General features: G+C 37.8%; 1 protein-coding gene and 1 long non-coding RNA gene across 2 annotated transcripts in view; one reads left to right on the top strand and one right to left on the bottom strand.

Annotated features, from left to right (window-relative positions):
• LOC106514836 (ATP-binding cassette sub-family A member 1) overlaps nt 1-23,008 on the top strand; it is a gene marked incomplete in the record, with an annotated part of 219,691 nt that overhangs the window by 119,261 nt on the left and 77,422 nt on the right. Inside the window, 6 exon segments of the mRNA XM_014004287.1 lie at nt 254-359; nt 7,436-7,510; nt 11,674-11,843; nt 17,912-18,089; nt 19,412-19,527; nt 22,394-22,538. Of these exon segments, the coding sequence (XP_013859741.1) occupies nt 254-359; nt 7,436-7,510; nt 11,674-11,843; nt 17,912-18,089; nt 19,412-19,527; nt 22,394-22,538 (790 nt within the window).
• Nucleotides 4,748-23,008, bottom strand: part of LOC106514837 (uncharacterized) — a 49,303-nt gene continuing 31,042 nt past the window's right edge. The window contains exon 3 of the long non-coding RNA XR_001309935.1: nt 4,748-4,778. This is a non-coding gene — a long non-coding RNA (uncharacterized LOC106514837). The remainder of the gene's footprint in view (nt 4,779-23,008) is intronic.

Here is a 23,008-nt window from a genome sequence, read left to right as displayed (position 1 = left end):
TAACTTGTTATTGCTTTTTCTTAAACATCTAGACCCACAATTACACATYATGGAAATAACCTGTTTTATATATAAAAAAAGAATTTCAAGATCCCCTTAAGCTAATTTCCTTCCCTTCTTTCTTACAAGATATAAGATAAGACCACTGATAACGCAGTTTAAYGGGTACAAAGTTTTTGTGCTGCATCATAGTATTTGTCGTTCGCTTGAGTTATATTCTCCTATCTTCATTTACCTATTCTTGTGACTTCAGGTACGGGGGGATCTCTGTTGGAGGAATCAACTCACAAGTCCGACTGACAGAGCCTGAGATCAAAGGAGTTTTCAGAGATTTTAAAGATATTTTCAATTCATCTCAGGTAAGCAATAAATAGGTTTGTTTAGCCTTATTGACATGTTGTGACAATGTAAAGTGATTTGAAGTAGGAGTCCCACAGGGAAGAATATTCAGTCCTGTTTTTTTTCTAACCTTGATTTTAACAATTCAAATGTCTTTCCTTGTATTGAAATTCAAATGTACGCTGATGATACAACGGCTTATGTTTCAGGTAAAACTTCTCTTGCTTTTGCAATAAAATTAACCTCAAACTTAGAAAAAGTATCTGCATGGCTTGATTCCTCTTACATATGTATAAATACTACAGAAACAGAATCTCAAATATTAGCAACTTTACTGAACAGCAACTTTGTGGTTTTTGGTACTAGCTGTAGAGAGATCTTCAATGATGGCGTTGTGACCCCCTAGTGGGTCATTGATGGTACTGCAGGGGAATTGTGAGACTTTTGGTTAATTAGACTATATATATATATTTACATATAGGTACTAGCTCCATCTGTTCTCCAGTTTGGGGGTCCTAGACTGAAAGATGTTGAAAACTCATGCTGTACATGATAAAAAAATATCCATGGGTTATTTCCTAACATGTCTACAGACACAAAAAATACAGTTTTTTTCTTCATAATGGTGTTATCACAATCTGCAGTCAGTATAATGAGCCTAAAACCAGTCAGGTGTGAAGCTTTGAAGACAAAGTCTGTCWTCACTTTTTAAATAAACAGGCCAGTCATACTGCAGTGGTACGATATTAATTGTGTTTTTACATCTAATTTTTAGCTTCTTTGTGTTAAAATTTCTCTCAAAGACAAGTTAGAAACAAAAACCTTCAGAAATGTTATAAATTTCAAGTGTTTGACTAAATGAATAGAAAATGGATTAAATTAATAAATCAAAGTGAAAATTTAATCACAAGGGACCTTGTATCCACCTTTAAAGGTTGTAAAGCAGAAAAATCTTTCTGAATCTTCTCAAGGCTGCAGCTCTCAGGAAGTCAGCCGAGTTCTGCCGATTCAGATTGAAACGCTGCATTCTTTTTTTCATTGAGTTTTGTATCCTGGATGCAAGGGCGCCTGTTKGTTGCGAACTTTTTCACCTCGCTTAATTGAAGGGCAATCAAAAACTGAAATACGTGGGGGGAGGTTAAAATTCTTCTAATCCGTTTTTGAGTCTCCCTGGCAACAGGATACGAATGTGTGTTCCTTTGCTTCGAAAGGATCAAGATTCCAGTCTTAAAGAGTAATGCATCCAGTCCTGTGAACCCTGTTGCACATTATTTATGTATTTATTATCGYCCGCCGCCAAAAGCAGAGGTGGAGCAAACTCAAAAACAGCTACGGTATAACTTACCCAACTTCACAAATATTGAGCTAAAGTTTGGTATGGTAGTAGCTGAGACTGCTCMCCAACATATACTCCAAGTTATGTGACTTTGCATGAGTTTGCACTTGTTCATTTTTGATGTTCCAAAGAACCCCACAATAAAAGATCGTTTTAAGCTCGGTGCTTTTTGAACCTCATCTTATTTGTCCTCCTTTTGTGCCGTGGTCTRTCTTCCTTCAGCGTCGCTCCCTCTCTCTTTAGCAAACACGCTCATTAACATTTCAAATGTTGGACGTTCAACTAATTTGAGATCAGCACATTGCTCTGCCCCTCAGGCAATTCTCGCCTCGTCCCTACCCATGCTCCCCTCTTCGTCTCCTGGTTCTTGATGCTAATGTGACTTTAATTTGAGCAGCAGAACTGATGTAACCCTAATGGCCGGGCATTAGCCGTCCCAGCTCTGCAGTCCTTGTTATTAACATCCTACACTGTCCTTGGGAAATGTCTGGCTCTGTGCTGCTCGGCAGGCATTGTGACGTGAGATGGTAACTGGAAATAGGTAGCATGTTATTTTTTTTTTTTTTTTGCAATTCTAGTCATAGCTGATGATGGGGAAGTGGGCACTGAAATGTCTCTTTAATTGTATTTCCAGTGTCTAGCAGGTAGAAATGGAGTTATGTGCAGCAAAACGATGGGAATGGCAGGAACCACAGAGCCAGAGTGCTGAAAATGATATAATTAGGCTACGAGAGGGATACACATGAAGATAATAGAGTCTGATTGCTTGTTTGTGTTTGTGTGTGTGTGTTTGCTGTTTTAGCCAAACAACTCATGGACTACTTAATAGCTTTTGATGGAACTTTCATAAAAGAATCATTGGATGCATGTCTACCTGATTTTTGGGGTCAACCTGATCCAAGATGACCAACACAAAAAAGCTTTAGAGTCATTGGACTTGACAAAGCTCTATGTAAGTTCAGGTCATTTACCATATCTGTCAGTTTCACAGATATTGAACTAAAATGTGATGTAGTCATTGTAGAGAGTTTCTCTCAACATGCACRCCAAGCACTAAGAGATACAGCGTGTACACATTTAAATGGTAAATAGACTATTGATATAGCGTTCTTCTATCCAACCAGGACACCCCAAAGCACTTTACAACACAATCTGTGCCCTCATTTACCCATTCACACAGCACCCTACTGCTGCATTTCTACAAAGCTAATGTAGAAAAATCATTCTATAGATACTAATCAATGCTTTAAATCAAGTTCATAGGGACACACATCAGAGGCTCGGTTCAGTGGCTTGCCCTGAGACACGTCGACATGTCACCAAAATGCGGTTGAATAAAACTGCCAACTCTAAATGGAAGACTCTTCTAAYCACTCAGCCACAGCTGCCCCATGTTTGTTATTTTCAARGTTTAACCAAAATGGCTGTGGCTCCATCTAGGGCTGGGCACTAAATCAATAACAATATATATCACAATAGACACGTAATCAATATCAATAGAAAATATGGCTACGTTCACACTGCAGGCAAATGTGACCCAAATCAGACTTTTTTGCCCCATCTGACCCATAGCTAATTTTTTATGACAGTCTGAACGCRACAAATGCGATTTTTTTTTCTAATCCAACCCAGGCTGTTTCAGGATGTGGTTCTAAATCGGATACATATCTGATGTTTTCAAAGYGACTGCAGTGTGAACGCTCGTGTCGCATTCCATCTGACTTCTTCATCAGTGAGATGTGGGTGAAGGATCGGTAAGACACTCACCTTAAGTCAYGCTGTTTAAAGCTGTAGCTCCATGTGTTTACAGCTCCAAAACAGAAGTCCAGTTGCTTCATCTTTTTACTTTTCATTTTCAATGTAGATAGTAACGTCCAGCCTCGGTCGCGGAGCGTATCAATCCTAAAGTTACTCAGTCGATACTTTATTTCCAACTCGTTGTTTCGTTCAAAAAATAAAAAGTTTCTCCGGAGCATCCGGTCAGAGGCAGGTTCAGATATAAACATTGAACTAAAGAAGCATGACAGATAATTATTTAATCGGCTCTGAGATTAAACAACAGTTTCAGATTCAACGTGCAAAAAGTAGCATCCATGCTAGCTCTGTAAACAAACAAGCTGGCTGAATGAGACGGCACATCTTTTACTGCGCATGCGTGTCACATCAGCGCTATGTAGAGTTTACACTGGAGTCTGATGCAGATCGCTTTTAAAATGTAATACGAACGTTCACACCAAGAGATTGCATTTTTTTTTTCAAAAAATCAGAATTGAGCATTAAGACCTGCAGTGTGAACGTAGCCTATGTCTGATAGGATGTTGATCAGTTCACTGAACTCCGATCCATAACTAAATGGCATTCTAGGGGATGTAGGCAGACTAAAAGCTTTAGACACTCAACCTCTCACGGCCCAGCTAAGCAAGGCTGGTGGCATCAGCTAACTCACTCGAGGGCATTGGCTTGAGAGGAAATTGTGGATAAAAGAGGAAAGGTCACGTCACCAGTTTGGCAGTCTTGGTGCTTTTGTCAAATAAACTAATGAATAATTATCAGCATTGACTGACATGGGGTGCTTTAATGATGAAACATTTCCTGCCATATCGCCCAGCCCTAACTCCATTATTTCTCACAAAAAGATGATTATAGTCAAGAACTTCATCATGAAAGGTGGTGGGTGATACACATTCCTGTAAACACATTCATTTCTGTAAAAACCTTAAAAAGACATTAAAGAACCTGCTACTTCAATTTTTAAGCAACATTTTCCAAAATAAAKTTTGGAATTCAATCAAGTTGAACTCCTTTCTGGCTGATTGTTCTTCTCCCAAACCCCTCAGACACATGTTAAGGCTCATTAGACCGGTGAACTCCACAGGAACACAAGCCAAGATGAGTCACCGCACACTCGAGCGGCCGTGTCCCGAGCATCGGCACCGGTGAGCTCTGCGAGGCCAAACCAGGCTTGTCMTCGTCACTCTTGAGCAGGAAGGAGTTTGTTGAAGGATTAGACAGCTTCTGGCCCACTTCTCATCTTGTTTCAGCCATCGCTAATCCTCAGGAAGGCTGCCTCTTCTCTGCTTGGCACAATTCAAACCAGAAAGAACTAAAAAAAAAAGGAAGAGAAAAAGCAAAACACAATAAAGACCGTCTTGTTTTGGCTGTGAGGAGCATCACAGACGAGAGTGGGAGTCTTGTTCCCGGCCCCCGTGTATGAATAGACTTGGAACAGAGAGAATGTTATTCAGCACAAATATTTCTGTCAGCGTAGATTTTTGGATCTCTTCCTTTTATCCTTCCTCAACGCCACGATATGGAAGGAGATGAGGAGTTCATGTTGTGTTACCAAAATGATGTGTAAACACTTTCTTGAGCTGTGCAAGAAGGCTGAATGTAAAGAAGGGTGAAAAAGTGCTCTGGATGCTCGCAATATTTCATCTCTGAGATCGTCACATTGTGTTATAKGGTTAGGTATGAAGGATTAGGGGATTGGAAAGAAAGTCTATTGAAACAGTGTTTTTAAATAATTTTAAGACTAGTTAAAATGGACAAATGTAGTGAAATAACCACCGTGGCCATCTTTTTGTTTTACACTGGCTTATGGGAGCGACGCTGTCTACAAATGTTGCTTTTCCAGATGGGGTTCTTTTTTCAAACACGTAGAAAAATATATACATTATATGGGTGTTGCAATGTGCATTAGCGCATGATCACAAGATAATAACCCATGGTCACAAGTTATTATCACGTGGTCACAAATTATTATCTTGTGGCCACGCGTTTTTATTATTATTTTATCTAATGTCTCCAGACGGGCTCTGCAGGAAACTGTGGTCACAGGTGAGCATGTTTTTACTGACAGATCACAGGCGTTTTGCTTCATGATCTTTTGGACAGGTGAAAATGTAAGAAAACTAGGGATGCATGATATGTCAGCATTAACATTGGTATTGGCGTTCAATAAGAAAAAATAGGCCAATATTGACATCGGTATTGATTTCCCACTTGTTGCCCATCGTGTTTCTGTTTCGGGAGGGGAAACGGCTAGTCGAGTGGTATCTGTTTGGTCATGATAGTGATGCTGCACAGCCAGGAATAAGTCAGCAGTCTGGTTGTTTTTTGTGGTGTCGAAAAAGACACAAGTGTGTTTGTGCATGTGTTTGTGATTTATGTGTTTGTGTAATATCGGTAAATATTGGTTATCCACCATAACAACAATATTAATTTTGGATATTGATATCGGCGGACATTTCCATATCGTTGCATCCCTCAGGAAAATTGAAGAAATTACTGAATGCGTATCGTTGTAGCAAATTCCTGATAAATGAAGCAAAAGGGGATCTAAAAGCTAAAAGTGCCAAAAGGCAGGCTAAAGACTATGAATAGCAAAAGGATAGCTAAAAGTAGCAGAATGGTTGTTTGAACATTCAAAAAAAAAAGTAATGATTACCGGACAAAGACTGTGTTTACTTCACAAAGCTATTCCTGCTTGCTCCAGAGGCAGGAGGTGTTTTTGTCCTCCAATTCTCTCCAGTCTCCCAGCATCGCCTCAGATGTGAGTTTGCACCTGAGCACACTCCGGCATTCTTGGGATGTCTTTCTTGATTTCTCTCTTCTTATTTTTTTCCCTCACCTCCCATCTCTCTCACCAGTTGTCATCCACTCTTTACCTCCTCAGAACCCCCCCACCCCCACCCCCACTGCCCTCGTCTCACTCCCGTACTTCATTTCTGACGAAGGCAGAGTCCAACAGGAGGTCCATTTGCATTTATATCACACATGTAATGTCCTCAGCGCTCTTACAGCTGGGCTGAGCAGCGTGGTATCAACATGCCACTTTGGAAATCGCACGCCTGTCATCTGGAGCCCTCATCCCAAGGCTCATTTCGCGCGACGCGCATGAGGAAGAGGAGCAGCTTTTAATGCAACCTGTCCAGTCTACCGTCTCCTCGCCATTTGCATCTCCTCACCTCGCAGCAGCAAAGCACAGACGCTGTCTGAAAAATACCTTTTTTTGGCCTATCGCCTGCCGCCAAAAGGTGGAGGCGGGTGACAGTGTTTTTGCCTGTGTTTGTTTATCTATTTGCAAAAATATTAAACTAATCAGATAGATTTAGATATTCAAATAAACAGCAAGTGAAAATTGTAATAACATGACCAAAATTGCAGTCACTTTAAAACATCAAATGTACTGTATAGCTGATTTAGTAACACATGCGACCTGGGTTGAATTAGAAAACACTGTATTTTGCACTGATTAACTTACATAAAAATTTGATATATGTCACATATGCACAAACTATTGGATTTGGACCACTTTTGCCTGCGTTGTGAACATAGCCTCAGTCTAAAACTCTGACATGAAAGGCACTGGGCGAGCCCTTTAATTAATTTCTGTCTCTTTATGAACACTTGGAGACTTCCACCACTTGATTGGTTCATTGAGTAATTAAACTATTACTGGTAGCTCTCTTGCTCCTCGTGATTTTAATTATTTTGTACTGTTAAATAAAACAGAAATGTCATAAAATGGGAAATAAGTAAAAATAAAATGGAGGGCACATTTTTTTTCTTCCTAAACTCGGAGGAAAATAAGTGGCTCAGCGCTCCCAAATGCTCTCCACAAGTCTTAATTCTTGTCTCCCTCCGCTTCATGCTTTGCATTTCAAAGAGCAGTGGTGCTTTTCCAAGGGTATCCAATTAAGTCTCTAACTCAGGATTGTTTTTTTTCTTCCCTCTCTTGTTTTCTTCCAACTTTGCTAGGATAACGTTACTGATCAGACGTTCCAGAGGGTCGAGACGCTGCTGAAGAACCTGGGAACCAGGGACAATGTCAAGGTGTTGTATTAATTGTTTAAAACTGTTTCATGCAGCTGAATGGGATGAAAGTGTTCAGGGTAGGAGAGGTGAAATTAGTTATTTGGGGTAGTAACTGTGGTGATTAAAAAAAATGGGACTCAGAAACTGTGAAACACAAATGAAAATCGTTCTACTTATCCTTTTGTACAAATTACCTAGCCTTGAAGTGTATTGTTGTAACTTTTTAATTGATATTTCTGCACTTTCAAGAGATACTTTAGATCTTTTGAAGTGGTTGTTTGTCTGTGACAAAACAATTAACATAAAAAACATTTTACCTGCTGTAGACGGTTTCAGGCCATGGTAACTTGGTGTTCTTGTAATCTTGAGACTACAGCTTTGAGTTGCATTAGGAAGAACATTTGGTGTAAAACAACTGCCAAACCTTTTTCTGTGGTGAACCCAACAGGAGGGAGTAGACAAGAAAAAAAAAACTGTTAATAGATTTTTAACCAGTTTTTTTTTTTTTAAAACAAGTTTAAATCTGACTGGATTGACAACTTTATGACTAGTCCTAGTGAGACCAAGACTATTTCTGACACAGCAAACAAAAAAGTTAGTTTCACTGACCTCTAATTTGCTAAACATGAATTTTAGCTCTGGTAACCAATAAACTGCTAAACCAATAAACAGATTTTTTTTATTACGAGGAAGCTAATGCTAATGGCTAAGACAGTTGACAGTTGAATGTTGAGACTGATGCAAACTTGTTAGTTTTCTACTATTTTATTTGAAGATGGGTGCGATCATTTGTGGCAAATATGTCATTCCAAACTGAACTATAGCTCTGCCTAATTTGTGATACTATCAGTTTCACCCTTTCAGAATAAAAGCATTTCTTGGTTTAAGTTTGCATTTTTAGAAATTTAATTTGAAGTTAGTCAAACAACAAATACCAAATACATTTATACTATATTTTATACATAGTCAGTTTTTGTGTTATTTAAGTATTGTTAAATGTTCTTTTTTTCCTTTTTGATCTTCAGTTTGAAGTGTAGCTGCTAAAGATGCTACATACAGTGTCTGACACAATCAGTACTGCTTGTAAGAGAGGATGGTTTTCCATTTAATTTAGAAKAAATGTCATAAAAAATCAAAGTTTTACACTTGTGAATTTTTTTATTGGACATTTAGCGGAAGCTTGTCGATCTGCTAACAATTTCCAACATTAAAAAAGCTAATCATATAAATGAGAAGCTATTTCCACTATTAGCGGATTAGTCAAACAGTGCCCACCACTGATTGTTGAATACAACTAAAAYGTGTTTAAAAATAACCATGTATCAAATTTTATTTTTGCTTGCTGTCTCGTCACAATCAACAAACCCACATTGTCAAAAAAAAAAAATTAACCCAAAATTAAAAAAATAATAATAATAAAATAACAGCCATTTTCTAACAATTTAATTCCAATATATGTCTTGAACTTTGATGTTATAGTACTGTAGGTGAATGAATGAAACAGAGAGCTATACAAATAAGCATAAATACCATAAATGTTTAGTACATTTGTATCAATTATTAATGTAATGGAGCACATATTTTTTGCCCCATATAAATATCAAACACTTATTTTCTTAGTAGATGTTTTCTTTTTTCCAAATCTTGTTGCTTTAATTATGTTTAGTTTTCATTTTTTTGCTTTTATGTCAAACATGATTTATTTCACAGACAAACCTGTGTTTTTTCAGATGGTGTTATCTTTAATACGTTAGATGGTAGTTTTTGAAGAATTTGTTGCTAAAATACATTTTCGTTTAGAAAGACAAAGCATCAGAAAAAACACATGTGCGTGCATGTGTATGTGCATGTGTGTAGTCTAATTCCTCCACATGCTCCTTTGTGATGCAGTGTTATGTTAGGCTGGCACTCAGACACCATCCACTCTTAATTATCGCTGCAGCACCAGCGGGGAGTCCTCCTTCACACCCACTTTCTTTCATCCAATCTTTTTCTTCTGCACCCCAGCAACCACAGACTCAGAAAATCACTTATATTAAAAAKAATGTGTTAAAATATTTCTGCTCTGCAGCTTTCATGCTATGTCACATCAGGATTTTTCAGACGTGACAAGCTTTGATACCCAATTAATCAAAAGTRATGTTTTTTTTCTCTCTTTGTTGATTTGTTTTAATATTCGTCTTTCATCCAAAAAAGCTCTGAAGATAATTTGACCCCCTAAACAGATTTTGTGTAGCAGTGAACTAAAACCACAAAGATATAAACACAGAAATGTAACTGTCACAACTGCTGTGGTAACAGTAACGTATTGTATGCTTAAGGGCCAGCAGTTTTGTCACTGATAGTTTCCACTCAATTATTTGTGTTTTAAAAATGACCAGGACTCATACTGATTTTATTTGGCTCCTGGTGGCCACATTAAATGTACTACATGCATTTTCTTCCCCAAATATTTCTGACATTTTTTCCTGGCTCATAAAAATGTAAAAGAAAAGACAACATTTACTTCAGATTGAATAGAACTGGCTATGGGTGGTTAGGCAACATCAGGTTAGACTAGGCAGGGTTTTGGTTGTTTTTAGTTGGGCTACGCTTGATTGGGTTAAGTTGGGCTAGACTATGTTGGGCTAGGCTTGACTAGGATAGATGGTGATAGATCATGCTAAGGTAAGGTTTGGTTTTTGGGTGGGCTAAAAGTGGGCTCGGTTTGGTTTTGTTAAGTTAGGCTAGGCTGTGTCAGGCTAGGTTTGAGTAGAATAGGCTGGACTAGGTTATGCTAAGGTAGGTTTGCCTTGACCATGTTTGGTTTTTGGTTGGGCTACAGTGGAATAGGTTTGGTTGGGTTAAGTTGGGCTAGACTAAGTTGGACTTGACTAGGATAGATTAAGATAGGTTAGGCTAGGTGAGGTTTGCTTGTTTTTATTATTTTTTATTTTTTTGGTTTGGCTAAGGATGGGCTAGGTTTGGTTGGGTGAAGTTAGGCTAGACTATGTCAGGTTAAGTTTGAGTAGAATATGCCAGACTAGGTTATGCTGAGGTAGATTTGCCTTGACCACTTTTGGTTTTTGGTTGGGCTACAGTGGAATAGGTTTCGTTGGGTTAAGTTAGACTAGAATATGTTGAGCTAAGCTTGGCCAGTTCAAGATAGGTTAGACAAACAAGCTTGGTTTTTGATTGGGCTACTGCTGGCTAGGTTTGGTTGGATTAGGCTAGGCTAGAGCAGTGGTTCCCAGACTTTTTATCTTCTGACCCACAAAATATCCATGGCAAAAACTTGTGACCCCAAATATTACTGGTCTGAGTACACGAACTTCATTAATAACCCTAAAAACACAGGCTTTTAAACAATCTAAACAGCTTGTACACAAATATTAAATACTTATTTATGCTTATTTTGTGTTTTTGTAATAATTATAGGGAAAATATTACATCAGCAATGATTTTATTGCCCTTTAAATTGATTTCTGGAGATTGTCCAAGGTGCTACATGACCCATAATTGGGTCCCAAGCCCAACTTTGGGAACCAAAGTGCAGTGGTTCCCAAACTTTTCAGCTTTTGACCCAGAAAATAGCAGTAGCAGAGACCTGTGCCCCCAAATATTTTTGGATGATAAACATTTGTATCATGTCAACAAAACATGGGCATAGTAACAATTTATCCATTTTAAATATACTAACCTCACTCCTTTGTAACAACTAAGGYAAAAATGTAATTAATTCAGAAAATCTTTTCAGGACCCCACCTTGATGTTTCGGGACCCCACTTTGGGTCCCGACCCCAACCTTGAGAAACACTGGGCTAGAATATATAAGGCTAGGCTTGACTAGGCTAAATCAAGATAGGTTAGGCTTGAAAAGTTTATGTTTTTGGTTGGGCTATGGTGGACTAGTTTTGGTTGGGTTAAGTTTGGCTAGATTGTTGGTTTTTGATTGGACTACGAAGGGCTCCGTTCATTGGGGTTAGGTTATGGTAGAATAGGACAGACAATATTTTGCCATGATTGGTTAGGCTTGACAAGGCTAGATTAAGGCTGGGTTAATCTTGGTTAAGTTAGGGTAGAATAGGCTGGGATATAGGTTAGGGTTTTTTAGGTTAGGTTTGATAAGGCTAGATTGATATAAGTTAGACTAAGGCTGTGTAAGGTTAGTCTAGATTAAGTGCTTGTTTCTTCTGTTACAGGTGTGGTTCTACAACCAGGCATGGCACAGTATAGTGTCCTTCCTAAGCGTGGCAAACAACGGCATCCTGAGAGGAAATTTGCCCGTGGAACAGAACCCACGCCAATATGGCATCTCCATCTCCAATCACCCCCTTAACCTCACCAAGGAGCAGCTCTCCTTTGCAGCCATGTGAGTTGAAAAAATGACTGTTACCATTTTAAAAAATCTGTTACTAACAGGAAAGTGACTCAGTGAGAAATACCCCCTGAAAACATCCTAAAAACAAGGAGGTTGGGTTCATTTTCAGGAGAAGTTCTGTCTCCCATGTGCTGTGCTAACTGACCCGCAGTCACTGTCAGTTACAAAGTATTTCTATCTTAGTAGCAGCGTAAAACAAACATACTGTCAACAGCTCACTGTATGCTGCATAAACCTTCAGCTTCTTCCTTAGAATTTTAAGTTGTACAGTTCTTGCACTGGGTAGAAAGTTATCGATTGTTTTGACAGTGCTTGTTTTGACAGTGCTTGTTTTGAGGGATGCAAAAGTGACTTTCATGTCCCTGAGTTGTCCAAGACATCTCTGTTTCATGGCCAGCACTTTATCACAGACAAGGTTCTACAAAGTGCTTTACCTATTTATTTATTTATTGACACGCTGACATACCAGTGACAGCCAAACTGAAAAGCAAGGTTCAAACAGCCAGCACTGAGCCACCTCGGGGTTTAATGTCTTTATTWGGTTAACTTTGTGATCATGCATATACTGCTAAAAGACAAACATACTGTACTCACTTGGAAAAAATAAATAAACGCAGGCAATTACATGACCACCCTTCTTTCATGGTTATGAGGGATAATAAACCAGAAGTGGTCATCCTTTGTTGTACTCTGGTGTAAATCTTCATTCATTCAGTTCATGATAATTTAAAGAATCCATTCTTATTAACGATATCCTGAGAAAATGAACATTTTTATGGATAAGAGTTCTGATTTTTTTTCTGAATTTGTTAAAACTTCTCTCCAGACAAATTGTGTTCATACTAACAACCAAATGCCATTCAAAAATGGTCCAGAACTCATCTGATAGGCTATTATGTCATTGTTTCTGGTCTTCCAACCATATTTTGCCCATGTGTATAATAAGCCAATTACTTCCTACATATCTGTATGATTTGTGATCATGTTCTTTTTATTGGTATTAATATCAACTTAGTATCAGTGTGATKTAATGGATAGGGTCCAATTGCATTCATCTGCAACATTTTGTTAATATTTGCTGCTCTGATCACATCTCCACACAACGTACAGGCTGCTGAGTGTTTGTTTACACCAGTTTTATTCCACTCCTCTCCACCGCACTCCAGCCTGTATTTATGTAGTGACCGAGTGCTGACGACAGCTCTGAGTAAGGGTGTTGGGGGTGGGGGTGGGTGAGGTGGGGTGGGTACTGCACCAGACCTGGAGATAATTACAACATCCTGCCCACCGTAGATTCAACGCGAGCCTCTTTTCTTTTCCACCTCTGGGTGCAGACGGTGACAGAATTTAAGAGCTATGATTTCCAGATTAGGCTGGACTTTCTCTCATGTTGAAATAGTGAGCTCGTTTCAAGGGTGGGGGGGTGGGAGAAAAGCAGATGAAACGGCAGAGGTTAGCACCTGACTAAGCACAACGTTAAACTTCCATGTGCACACCYTTTTTATGGTCAAGTGACAACGTGTTATATGAAAGCCCGTTTTATAGGAGGAGCTTTTAAACACGATGCGCCTACAGGCACACAGGGAAACCGAGTAAATACTGGACAAATCAGCACATTTAACAGATAAAGAGAGATCATTCCACTAAAAATGTGGAAAAATAGTAATAAATATTTGATGTTGTTAAGGTGTATAGAAACAAACGCTCTAATGGACAGCCAGGATACATTTCTGGATGTCGAATTCCTCTTGATCTCCACCATTGGAGATTTAAAGTGGTAGTTCAGATGTTTTAAAATGGAGTTCTGTGAAAATAATGCAGGCRATTAAAATGTTGTTTGATATAGATAGTAGAGCTGTAGGATGCTGGAAAAACATGGACATTGCCTACTTCTTTTCTAACCCCACAATGCATAAGGTGAAATGAAAAATTACTGCTGGGCATAGATTCAAAYTTTTAATCACAATTAATCGCAAGATATTTTTGCGATTAATCGCGATTACTGTTAGCACCGTATTTTTTACCCTTTTTTTCCTCCAGTTCCATGCATTTACATCTTCCTCATTTTTGTCAAGACGTTGTCTTCCTTCACAGCTTGAGAATYCACCGACAACACTTCTCTGAAAAATGTTRCCATTATTGTTGCAAAAGAGAGAACGTCTTTTTTTTCTTCCATGAGCTCAATTTGATCTTTATCATTTCCCACTTCAACTATTGCAGTTCCAAATAATGCATCTAGATTTGTAGTTTTGGGTAAAACAAACAGTTTTTTTTTTCAGGTTGACACTAAATACCGTGACTGTGACAATAAAAAGGGATTTTGTTTGTGTGATTCCAAGCAAAAGACAACAGTGTTGTCACATCACATAAACCAGCCATGAATATTTTAAATGTAATGAATTTATTCTTTTCATTTACAGCTGAAACGTGATGCAGAGACAGTTAGTGACTCTGATGTTTAAAGAACAAACTCATTCTCACATAATAAGTCTTTCCTTTTTTTAACAGTAAAATATAACACTGAATTAACTAATTTGTCGTGACACCTCCTCATCTCGTGTTTTTCCCCCAACCTTTTTTATCGTTAAATGTTATGAACTTCAGAACTGTTCATATTAATGCACAATGACTACATTTGCCACTTTGTCATTTCTGTTCTGCTTCATTTGACTAATGCTAAAATATGGCCTTTAATTTTGTTTAATCATCTTCAAAAAAAATCAGCTTTGAAAGTATTTTTAATATGTCTTTGCCTGTGTCTGAGTGTGTTTGTCTGTTAGCAAAATATCTCATGAACCGGTGAGCGAATTTGAGTGAAATGCTCAGAATAAACTTATTGGATGGTCGCCTACAGCTGCTTAATCTTTGGACTCATTCAGAGTTTTATTGGACACCACATCTAATCAAATTTAACAAACACAAAAATGTGTATATCGCCGAGCATTTTATAGATAATGTGCGCAAATTTGGTGTCCTAGTAGCTGAGAGTCACCGACAACTCATACTTGGAGTGCTAACTGATTGCATAAGATCTTTTTTTCCAAACATTCYTCAAAACCCATTGTTGTCAGCTGTGTCTGTCTGTTAGCAAAATATCTCTGGAAACKGTGGGTTTATTTTAATGAAACTCTCAGAATAGACTCATTGGATGAACATMTACAACTGATTAACTTTTGAAGTCATCTCATTTCAAGATGGCTGCCASAGCCAACTGACTTTAGAGAACACAAAAATGGCTGTAACTCAGTCAATTTAGCATTTATTTTGCTACAATTTGATGTAGTAGTAGCTGAGAGACAACCTCAATACTGTAAGCACAAAACATTTATGAGATCTCCATGTAAAACATTGGCCTGAATGTTTGGAGTCCATCTTGTTTGTCTGTTAGCAAAATRTCCTTTGGACAACTGGACATAATTTAATGAAACTCTGAAAAACATAGTCATTGGACATGCATCTACAACTGAAAAGCTTTTAAAGTCAGYTCAACTCAAAATGTTCATTCAGCTAATTGACCTTGATCAACACAAACATGTCTATAACTCAGTTATAGATAATATAGATACAATAGGTACTACTTAAACATAAAATGAAAAATGCCCTTACTGTCATTAATATGGAAGCATCTTTTTAATGTTTCAAAATCCTCTTTAAAAAATTACAAACTTGTTTGTCTGACAGCCTCCTTTCATTTGTTAGCATTTAGTTTGTTAGCTGCCAATATTGCTAAAAAGTCGTAATCTTTTGGCACAATATAAAAACAAGAGGTTCAAAAATTTTATTCAGTTAAGCTGCCACTCAATTTTAGTTTAACCAAGCAGCATTGTCTGTATGTCCTGRGTGTTATCAAATGAGAGAATTATTTATGTGAATGCCTTGCTTAAAGCCTCAGTTTTGCCACATTTTTTTAATTTCCACCCTCCTTTTCGGTTACATTTAAGCTGTTTTCTGCAGCCCAAAGCAATAAAAAAAAAACAACCTAAAGGAGAGCTACTCTTTCTCTACAGCTTTACTCCCACTGTTCATCTTTCTTCTTCGTCCATTATTAGTTAATTAGCAGATTGCTTGTCCTTTTTTCCACAGCAATTATGCACCTTCAAGCGCTCCGACTTCGATCGTTCATAGCTTCGTCCCCAACATTACCTCCCCGTAGCCCTTGAAACCGGCAGAAATGTAGGTTGGAACCAACTCGCTGTGAATGATTTCATATTTATGCCTTCTAATTGTGCCTGTTTGGCGGTGATAAATGCATCCTTGCAGCCACGCAGGGCAGCTGATTTAATATGCTAATTATGCAGCAGGACTAAAGTTGAGGAGCGCMAACATTAAAGGAGTGGAAATCAATTTTATCCAGTACTAATTGAGCAGACGGACTGAAAGACGCTCACAGAGGGAGGATAGCATAAATAAAGATGTATCATAGGGAAATAGGTAAAATGAAGGTCAGAAATTATAATTCTTCATTTTACTCAGATAAAAAGAACCTGTACTTGTTGGTTAACGATTATATAAAAAAAAGCTTTTCTGCGAAATTCCTCACAAAAATCTTAGGGCTTTTTTGAACAGCATAATAAGTTAGCAAATCTATTTAGGGTAGAATTAGTTTTGACTCGAACATTTAATGCCAACATTTTACACAAAGATACCATGCTAATTTTTTTACTGCTCAGATTAAATGTTGGGGATGATTTTAAGTTACTAATTTTCAGCTCATCATATAACTTATATGATAGTGTTCTACATATAAATTTTGGATTGCTTTGGGTTGATCAGCCATGGCAGCCAACTGGAATCAGGTTCAGTCCATAAGTTAATCCAGTGTAGATGTACAATCAATGATTACCTTTTGAGAGATTTATTAAAATCCACCCATAAGTGATTATGTATTTTTCTAACAGACACACACAGTATGGCTCTGTCCAAATTTAAGGGCTTCATCCTTTAAAGACCAAGTTTATAGGCTGATTGTGTCACAAATTCAAAGACTCCTCCAATGGCGGTGCACGAATGCATCCTCCTTTTTACCCGTTTGAGGGACCCATCCAGTGTATCCTTTACAGCCCACCCTATCCCAAGATGCATTGCAGGCCAATCGAGAGATCTTTTTGCTTGTAATGGCAGACAAAGCAAGAGTACAATTTTAAAATAAGAATCTGGCTTATAAAAAGTGAAAGTTTAAAGCGGTTGYGTTGTTAGGCTTTTGTTATTTGCGTAGACACAAATTTTTTACTAATATTCTTGTCAGAAATAATCGTAAACGAGCATGTACGATGGTAAACTTAATTCTTCGAGTATTGCCTCTAAGCTAATTTTGTAAATTAATAATATAAATACTTTGCTAATTTTGACTTTAATTGTTTCTGCTTAGCATCATTGTAATTGCTAGGTGACAGGACATACACCAGTGAAAGGGTGGGAATAAAATTGGAGCTTAGACCGTCCAAAGTCACARGGACTTTCCTCTGGTCTTTGTAGTCGACAAAGGACCCGGTCCACATAGACTGGATTGGCTGGGTCCTTCCAAAGATGCAGCCYCTGAATTTGTACACAGACATTGACAGACAATTATGTGATCGCCCATCTTCCATGGGTATTACTTATGGAATCTATCTACAGTAGATACATTCCAGTGCACAAAGGGTAAGACTTCTGAAGACATCAAGAATAAGTTGCAGTTTATACAAAAAATAATATTTTACACCAGTGTTACCTTTCACAAAGTGGTCAAACAACATAATTTGTCACAGGAGCATATAATGTAAATAAAATAGTTTGCAATGTTACAAAGAAACAGCTCTGAGTCAAAGAATTTTAGGGCCTAACACATTGGGTAATATTGGAAATGGCTTCTAGGTAACATGCTCAAATTCTCTGGTACATAAAAAGAGATATACTGTAAATATATATATTTAGTACACCTACACATGTTTGTTTTTACTACATTTGATGGACAAAATGAAACGARCAAACATCCTGAATGTGAACTTCATCTGTTCCCTGCCTACACAMTCACCTCTTCGGTCAACCTTGTGTTTGATGTCCTATCTCTTGGATCGCAGGGCCACGACCTCCACTGACGTGGTGGTGTCCATCTGCGTTATTTTCGCCATGTCCTTCATCCCTGCCAGCTTCGTCCTCTTTCTCATCCAAGAGAGGGTGAGCAAAGCCAAGCATCTGCAATTTGTCAGCGGAGTCAACCCGGCCGTCTACTGGTTAGCCAACTTTGCCTGGGACATGGTGAGTGGCAGCTACGCCAGGGTGTTTTTCTACCAACTACCAAACGATGTTTTCTTCCAGAGGTGCCTTTTAGACTCATCTTTTTATTAGCAGCTAAATTAATTGTGGCTAACTGCTTAAAAACGCAYGCTATAATGGCATCTGTGATCCATCTAAGTAAGTTTTTATGGCCCATTTTCCTCTTAGTTTTACAATTCAGTATGCTGCAGTTGTGAAGGTTTTATTTCCACCTAAGGCAGAATGTAAAAAAAAAGAAAAGAAAAAAAACCCATCCACTGTAATTGATAATGTAGCTTTGACGCTGCTGGCTGCAGGGAAAGGCTTCACCTGAAAAACAGTTATTGGCTGAGACGTAATTATCGACAGCAGCTGCCCCCCGCTGGCTCTGCTCAACAGGCTTACCGGTAGTTTCCCTCAGGCATTCTGGAAGTAAACATTTCATCAGGCTCCTTTTGGTACAGAAATGCTATCRGAACACTCATCATTATAGAGGATAAATGCTGTCTGAGTGGAGGACAAATGCACCTAAGGAGCCAGTCTTGAGGCAAACCGCATTGCAATTTATTCTGCATCAAATAATGTGGATGACACCATGAAAGTCTACAAACTCCCCCTCTCTCTCTCTCTCTCTCTCTCTCTCTCTCTCTCTCTGTCTCTCTCTCTCTCTGTCTCTCTCTCTCTCTCTCTCTCTCTCTTTCTATATACAGTATATACCACTTATTTTAATCTACTTTGGGGGTTTTTGTTTTGCTAACAAGTTGCAAAAGTAATAACCATATTGATTTGTATCACCCACTGATGTTTATTTTGTGAGTGTGTTAGCAAAATATGTCACAAACCACTTTGCAGATTTTGAAGAGACTCTTTAAAGAGAGAAAACACAAAAAAAATTATATATCAAACAGTTTTACAGTAACTGAGCTCGTTTGTTTTACTGAAGCTAAGAATTGTTCTCAACACATGCTTTGAATTCTCATTATTGGTGTCCCTATACCTATACTGGCATCAGGCCCGATACCAGTATTTTTACAAGTACCTGTCCAAAATCCTCCGATACTTTGAACCGATACTGAGATACTGCTATTGATTCTCTATTGAATGTGTTACAGTTTACATTTCAAGTKAAAAGTTTGCCTTTTTCTTTCACTGAATGAATTCGAAGTGCTCCAGATGTTACAATCACCCATGTTTTCAGTTTGTCTGGGAAAAACAAAACAAGGTCAAACTTATCATCCTTATAATCATAAATACCCTGCAGACTATCTTCTTTGTGTACAGGCGCAAGGTAGCTGCTTATTTCCTGTTTGTTTTTGTTTTGACAGTGTAACTACATCGTCCCTTGTTTCATCGTGATTGTGATCTTCCTCTCCTTCCAACAAAAGGCCTATGTCTCGCCTGCTAACCTCCCCGCCTTGATTCTGCTGCTTATTTTTTACGGGTGAGTAAATCAGGAACCTCTTTACCTCGGGAAATGAATCATAACTAGACATGGGTTTTTACGATGTAAAAACAAGTGTGCATTGCCATGTAGCATGGCTTTGCCTGCAGCATTGGACTTGCAGAATGAGCTTTGACCAGGATCAAATATGTTTTCTAAACCAGCTTTTGCCTGTCACATCAGCAGGTGTTTGTAATTAAGGTAACTGTGTGATAATATGAAGTTTGAAGAGATTTTTGTGAAAGTTGCAGTAGCTGGATTTGAACCCTGATCTCCCGCATGAAAGCCCACAGTGCTCATCATGAGACTATATGAGATGTGGGAGAGGACAATCCCAGGGATTGGATTGTATGTATACAGAAAAAGTTTACCTTGCCAATGCAATTATTGACACTTAAGTGCAATGTATTACAGCAATAGGACAACATAAAGACAGTATTACAGTAAAACATCAAAATACAATCATATTATTATTGTAATGACTGAACTACTGAGTTTAAATATTATGAAACTATGGTGCAGTACCATATTGTGTAGTGGCAGCAAGGGGCAGTATTGGACCAATACAAGGCTCYATTGACTGCCATTRTAATTTATTAAACATTAMTATTTCAAAAACTATAAGTTTTACAAGCACCAAAAGGCATAGCCATCATTTGGCACAGGAGCTTTACAGATATAAATTACAATGGCAGCTCTAAGACAAAGTATGCAGGAGGAGAAGCATGGCAAATTTGAGAAGACTTGGATGGGAAACGAATCACAATAGTGTGCATTGCATTGGCAATGCAACTGATAAGCTTTGGAGTCACGCCAGGTCTGAATTTTAAAACATAGTTTTCCAGTCGCCAGTGCCGCTATAGCATTCTCCTTACATCAACAGCAACAGAAGAATTAAGGCCTACAATTTTGTCCATCTAAAGGMCGTGTCAAACTCAAGGCCCGTGGGCCAGTTTTGGCCCTTGTAAAAATGTTATCTGACCCAAATGATAGTACTTTAAATGTAAAATAGTTTTGTTGTTTCTTTTACTGTATTTAGTGTCTTCTCTGCATGACAATTTTTAACCCTTTAAACCCATATTTTCTCCTACTGGGCCTATCGGGCTCAACAGGTTTTAAACCCAGAAACAGGAATTTGAATGTTTTAATGATCTCTGATTTTGGTTTGAAAAGAGCCGGACAGAATTGATTTTATTTATCTTTTGCTATTTTTTTTTTGTCTATTTTGTGGTCAAATAATTGAAATTTTTGGGTGAGTATATAATTTCTTACCTGATTTGCTGGATTGTAATAAAATGTATATTTAAAATATAATAAATAAAAAGCTGTTGATAGAGTCTAAGGTAAATGTAATCTTTTTTTTCTTTATTCCTTAGGTTATGTAGTTTTAAAATGCTACGCCAAAATTTATTTGGAAAAGGTCACTTGTATTTCTATAGGAATAATTTATTATATAAAATTTAAATAATGAATGCTGGCAGACTGGTCCTTGGTTTGAACCAAGTTTTGATTTTTCGCTGCCTTGTGAGTTTGACACCACTTATCTAAGTATAGGAAGTTCTTTTTGAATTTTGCTGTTTAAAGCAGTGTGACTGCAATTTTTTTATTTATTTATTTTTATTTATTTAAAATCCATTTTAATTTGGTCTGTTGGACCTTTTTAAACAACAAAATTAGATCTGATTGGGCCTCATCCAACACCAAAATGCCAGTAGGGTTTGTCAKATTTTTATTCCTCATACATTAGTTTTTATTTGATTATTGTTGTGTTTTGCTCCAGAAAATTATCTCAGTAACAAAAACTGTGATGAAAACATTTTGTCAATGAAATCAACACTGTCAGGGTTAAAACACAACTCCATTTCTTCAAAYTGAAAACTATCTACAACAGGTAAGATGTTATTTGTTCATTCACTTTTCACAAAACCCTTCTTCAAAAGATCTGAACTGTTGCTGCGTCAACCCAGCACTGATCGATAACTTACTTAAAAGTGACACAAAACAGTAACATGTTCTGCCATTTTTCTTTAAATGTTAAAACACACATAATAAAACACAAAGGAAGTCAGAAAAATGTGATTTAAGGGTTGACCTTTAAAAAGACCTGTAAGTAAATTAGTTCTACAAATATCAATTCATGTTGTAAAGTGCACTTCTAAAGTTCATACTAATCTGAACRATGAAAACAGTTTTAGTATTTGGTTTTAACTGAGGTTAATAGTTTTTTTTGGCCTGATATCTCACTTAAAGGTAGATCTAGAGAGGAATAAAATTTATGGTATACATCACTTCATGTATTACAAGAAAAGACCCCGCAAAACAACTATCTGTTTAACAAAAAATAAACATTTCATTTTAAGGTAACTCTATGATTTAGGGGAAAAAATGTGTTCCTAAAATATGACCAGTTTCTTTCAAATTGAAAGTAGAAGTCATGTTTTGGAGAGGGCTCAGTATAACCCACCCTGACACCACTTCACCGCCGCTTCACTTCATCTGCTTCTATTACTGAACTTGATCTACTGCCGGCCAAGTGTGGGAGGCATTCTTTTTTTTTTCTTTTTTTCCCTTCTTTTTTTTCTTTCTCTTTTTTGCCGAGCTTTTATGGGTCACTTGCTTGAAATGCAAATGATCCGGAGAAGGCTGCTGGTGCCGTGAAACAGCGCAGCTGACCGGATAATATACACTCATGAATTTGAAAACCTGCCTGGATTCAGCAACCGATAATTTTAGACTTGGCATGAAGTGTTAACCCTGACGGTTATTTTAATGAGGGCGGGCCAGAGTGGAGATCGCCTTTGTGGTTTCACCCACTGCAGTTTTTTTTAGCTGAAGGATGATGGGACTTTATTTTTTCTTTTCTTAGGTGGGCCATTACTCCCATGATGTATCCCGCCTCCTTCCTCTTCAGCGTGCCCAGTACGGCCTACGTGGTTCTGACCTGCGTCAACCTCTTCATCGGTATTAACGGCAGCGTGGCCACTTTCATCATGGAGCTCTTTGATGATGACGTGAGTGACAAACCCAGTGAAAAACAAATACGTTCTGATAGACATAACTTTAAAACCACTGTGAGCACTTAGAGCAGGTTGAGAACCTCCCAGCTACWTCCACTACAGGGCTTTGCTCAATATCTGTAAAAATGACATAGATACAGACATTTTTGTGTTGATTATCTGTTGGCTATCTGGAAAATGATTGGGTCTAAATAATGATCTGTTGTTCTTTGTTTGTTTGTTCTAATCGCTACCCAAACTTTGGCCAAATTTTAAATCTTTTTTTCAAGCTTATAGAACAATTATTTTTAAAAGAATGGGATATTGGGTATGTAAGAATGATACAGTTAGTAATAATACATTTCTGCAATGTTTTCTTCAGACAAGTTGAACTATCAACAAATGTAGCGAGCTACCAAGCAACAAGCTAACATTAGCATACCGACCTCTGTCGTCTTGCCCTCTTGTTTTCATAGCCTTACTGC

Source organism: Austrofundulus limnaeus, unplaced genomic scaffold (genome assembly GCF_001266775.1).
Source record: "Austrofundulus limnaeus strain Quisiro unplaced genomic scaffold, Austrofundulus_limnaeus-1.0 Scaffold23, whole genome shotgun sequence".
In the NCBI taxonomy this organism is placed as follows: Eukaryota; Metazoa; Chordata; class Actinopteri; order Cyprinodontiformes; family Rivulidae; genus Austrofundulus; species Austrofundulus limnaeus.
This window is presented reverse-complemented; position numbering and strand designations above follow the sequence as displayed.